The sequence below is a fragment of the Palaemon carinicauda genome, chromosome 2 (assembly GCF_036898095.1).
Source record: "Palaemon carinicauda isolate YSFRI2023 chromosome 2, ASM3689809v2, whole genome shotgun sequence".
Taxonomy (NCBI): domain Eukaryota; kingdom Metazoa; phylum Arthropoda; class Malacostraca; order Decapoda; family Palaemonidae; genus Palaemon; species Palaemon carinicauda.
The window spans coordinates 35,019,159-35,023,601 of record NC_090726.1 but is presented as its reverse complement, the minus strand read 5'-3'; the positions used below and the strand labels follow the sequence as shown (position 1 = coordinate 35,023,601).

General features: G+C 34.9%; 1 protein-coding gene across 1 annotated transcript in view; it reads right to left on the bottom strand.

The window, feature by feature from the left end:
- Positions 1–286: 286 nt before the first annotated feature.
- Positions 287–4,443, bottom strand: part of LOC137623766 (neuroparsin-A-like) — a 30,861-nt gene continuing 26,704 nt past the window's right edge. The window contains exons 3-4 of the mRNA XM_068354592.1: positions 2,764–2,875; positions 287–2,503 (exon numbers count right to left, since the gene is read on the bottom strand). Coding sequence (XP_068210693.1) covers positions 2,378–2,503; positions 2,764–2,875 — 238 coding nt within the window. The 3' untranslated portion in view covers positions 287–2,377. The remainder of the gene's footprint in view (positions 2,504–2,763; positions 2,876–4,443) is intronic.

The following is a 4,443-nucleotide window of genomic DNA, read 5'->3' as shown; positions in this document are numbered from 1 at the left end:
TTAATGTAACATACAAAGGGTATTGAATTATAGTTGCTCTTAGTTTGCCCAGTGTTTAAAATGGATATTTTAGGTTCAATAGTCTACATCCTGTGATGAAGAGCAATTGTGCGCCTTCCTCTCTCTTTTTTTCCTTCAACGGTATTTCATCTGATTTATCTCAGTTTCAATTTCTTTCAAAGGAAAAAAACTCACCCTGGCTTTGTCATCAAAAGCTTATACAGTGAATATCTATAAGCATACCTTTCATGTATGTATAAGGAATAATAAAAAATAAAAACCACAATAATTTTGTTATCCAAATATATTATGAGATTTACAGGGAGCTTTCGAGAACCTGCTTAGCAATCATGACCAAATTAAGGGTGATGTTACGTGTGCATTCTTTCTATTTGATGCAGTCATTCGCAATAATCCCTTTTGCCAATCATACACAGAACGTTTTAGCTACTCTATTTGAGTTCCACCAATATGACGTCTCTAATATATAAATATATCAGATTCGAAACCAGTCTTCAGGTTTACCGAGTTCATAGGAGTTATTTCAAACACAACGATGTAAAGTCTTCTATATTTAGTAATGGATACATGTAATTAAGTATGAAGTGACAGTTTAGCACTACAGACATCTTAAGACATTTTAAATTGGGTCATCTTTCTCTAGTTTGATGTGCTTAAAGAGACTTAACATGAAGTTTTTTTTGGATGCTTAAGAGAAATTATTCACTCTAATCTATAATGATTACAAGAACAGCATCTGTAGGCTACAGCTTCACTAAATGTCTTTTTTTTTTTGGTTTATGTGAGATCGATTTTTATCAACAAGAAAAAACTTCAGGTTTGTTAAGTCTCTTTCTAAAATTGATAAGGGTAACCATTAACATACAAAAAGCTTAACTACAAGGCCTAGAACTTGTTCCTGGCTACATCAAGCAAGTGCTTTGCCGCCAATGATTTCCTATTGAAATGGTAAAAAATTCTATTGTATATTTGTTTTATTTATTATAAAGCAACAGTGAGCAATGCAAGTGTATGTACACATTGAAGGGGGAAGCTTTCCTCTCCTCAAAAATTACATTAAGAAGACGCACATAAAGAACAAGGACCTTGAAATGCCCAGGCTGTAAGCAAAACAAATATCTAGAATACTTTATCACTGGTTTAATACATACATATCTATACTTTATCACAGGCATTTTCACATAAATTGAAAAACGAGTTTTGTTTTCAGTATACAACTGCGTAATTTTTTAAAGATGCCTCCAGTTTTAACCCTTCTTCACAAGAAAAAAATCGTGGCTTATAAACAGAGGTGAAAAAAAAACAAATAAATCATATTGTCTTGGTTATCACAGGTTTGGGTAGGTCAAATTTCACGCAATAAATTCGAATGCATATTGGCAGGGGCCTAACATTATCAGTTACTAATAGCACAATAAACACAAATTAGTTTCAGAAAAGTACCTTGAAATTGAGTACATTTTACAGTATTCAGGGTGCAACGCTAGGGTTATAACACAATTCTACATGTATAATTATGATAAAAGATTAAATAAAAACAGGAATTATCACAATCAGCATCATGAGAAAAAAAAAATCAATATTGCAGCTCACCGATATATCACTAACAACCCAAATGACATGTTTCCTATGTTATACACAGCTCTTACAAGAAAGCAATGGATTATATTCTGCGAAGGATATCCAGGGAGGTGTGTCACAAGAGCTTTCCTTTTTCTTGCAGGCAACAATAATCGTAAAAATACATTTTTATTCCTTTTAGCCTCCTTGGTTTCAAAGTTACTTCTGGACTTCCATAAATTTGGGAAACGCAGAAGGATATGAATCATTTTGGAAATGGAGGGAGGCCCTTCTTCGCACACACTTTTGGGCCAGCCACCTATAGATTCAAAAACATATTCTTTAGCTTCTTGAGGCTGACATGGCTTAAAATGCCTGTGTGACCTCAGTGTTAAAGTAAAGTCATTGTGCAATGTCTAAGGCTACATTGCAACGATTTTTTTATTCTTGCACATAAGAACTATTTCCTAATTTGGCTTCTTACCCAGAAGGAACGTTCTAAATGCGAATGTTAAAATATCCTTTAAGAAAAGTGTGTGATGATATTAATCAAAGCATAATGATATCTGGCAGACCAGGTGATCTACCGTATCTTAACTGCCAACTAGAATGTCCTGCAAGGGCGCATCATTCTTCTTGATTGATAATATGCAAACACAAAGTCATGAAAACACGTAGTTTGTGTTAAAAAACTTCGCGATAACAAATTTTCATATTTCAATACGACCATAGCACCTGCAGCAATCGACGTTGATTATGAAATGCCTGAAATGTTTCCAGGAGTCGATCTTGGCAGTTAGCAAAACAGCCTAGGCGCACACTTGACTATGTAGCATCCGGCGCAGTAGCCGCAGCCGCAGTACATCCCTTCGCCGCAGCTGCCATGTTCAAGCCAGTTTCCACCACAACGTTCTCCTGGACCCTGAAACCAGAAGGGGACTTAAAACTCAATTGCATCATTGTCATATGTTATCACCGGACCGGATAGTGTACGAGGTAGTAAAGTGTGATGTTTTAGGAAGTTCAATTTGATATAAGGATAGAGCTTCTGAGTAGGCGATTAAAAAAGGCAAGTTGAACCTCTCATGCTATTCAAGTTTATGGTATGGAGAGAGCTCAACATCATTTAATACAGCAATAAAAAAAAAGGGGGGGGGGGGGAGGGGGAGGCAATGAACTCACCTTAGCGCACTCAAGGTTTCCACACCATCCAACTGCGGTTCCATACTTGCACTTGCTGAGGTCCTGCTGTGTGTGATGTGATCCAGGGCAGAGAGGACTGGCAGAAACCAATCTGAAAACAAACAATATTTACTTAGTTTATGTTGCTCAATAAACATTAGAAATTACAAGATATAATTATATAATTAAAAGGACATTATGAGGTCAAATGTGCGAAAGGGTCACTACAGAAAAACGCCTCAATGCCAGTGGTTTTGGAAGCACTATCCCTTTCATTTATAAAAGGAAAATAAGCTAGAAATTATTTCGCTTTAGAGTATTCAGCAATATGTAAACCAAATATATAGATGCATTAATTTCAGCTTACTCTGATGGTTGGTATTAATGATTATCAGAAAACTCCTCTTTAAACAACATTTTGTCTAGGGTATTTCAGTCCAGAGCATAAAACCAATACTTTATTTATACTACTCAAATCAAAGCAACAAAGTTAAGAAATCTGTATTTACTTCTATGTTTTTAAGAGCATTTCGAGTCTGCAGCCCTGAATATATTGATGATGAAATAAATGAGATTAGAGCAATAGGAAAGAAACTAAAGTATATAATTAATAATAATAATAATAATAATAATAATAATAATAATAATAATAATAATAATAATAATGAGCCAAGATCCAAGCATAATTTTAGTCTTCTGGAAGCATTTTAAACATCTTAGATGCTGTCTGAGCTAAGATCTCGCAGTAATTTTAGTTTTCTGGAAGCATTTAAAACGTTATAGAGGCTGTCTAAACAAAAAAAAAAGCGTGCCATAATTTTAGCCTTCTGGAAGCATTTAAAACGTTATAGAGGCTGTCTAAACAAAAAAAAAGCGTGCCATAATTTTAGGCTTCTGGAAGCATTTAAACGTTATAGATTTAGTCTGAGCAAGGATCTGGCACCAAAATAATGAGGTATAATTAGGTCATAAAATTCGCTAATAGTCTTGGTTGTTTGATGATCTCATCGAACATTTGAAGTTTGCCGGAAGATAAGTCATCAAATTAATTACAAGTGCATGATCTATTCAATATTAGCTTAGGGAGTTTCTTCTTTAGGATCAATGTTCAGCTAAATGAAGCATGATTATTTGGAATATCTAAATATCATATTAAAATGAAAATGAAATTCGTCAGAGTGCTCAGTTATTATAAGCTGTATTGACTTTTCTTGCTGGTTGGAGATCACCCCTAACTCATTCTCTCTCTCTCTCTCTCTCTCTCTCTCTCTCTCTCTCTCTCTCTCTCTCTCTCTCTATATATATATATATATATATATATTAAAATGAAAATGAAATTCGTCAGAGTGCACAGTTATAATATGCTGTATTGACTTTTCTTGCTAGTTGGAGATCACCCTTAACTCATTTCGCTTACTATCTCTCTCTCTCTCTCTCTCTCTCTCTCTCTCTCTCTCTCTCTCTCTCTCTCTCTCTCTATTGGATCATGATCATGGCTTAACAGTATAAACTGGTTCATGATTGCCACAAGAATTGACTGAATGGTTAGGTTAAATGCTACACAGGACTAAATTGGCTCTCGAACTACGGCTTTAGTTAGTTCACAAAACTACCTGATTGGGAATGGTAGGTCTAAAGGGACATTTTCATTTTATACATTGGCTCACCATCATCGCTAAA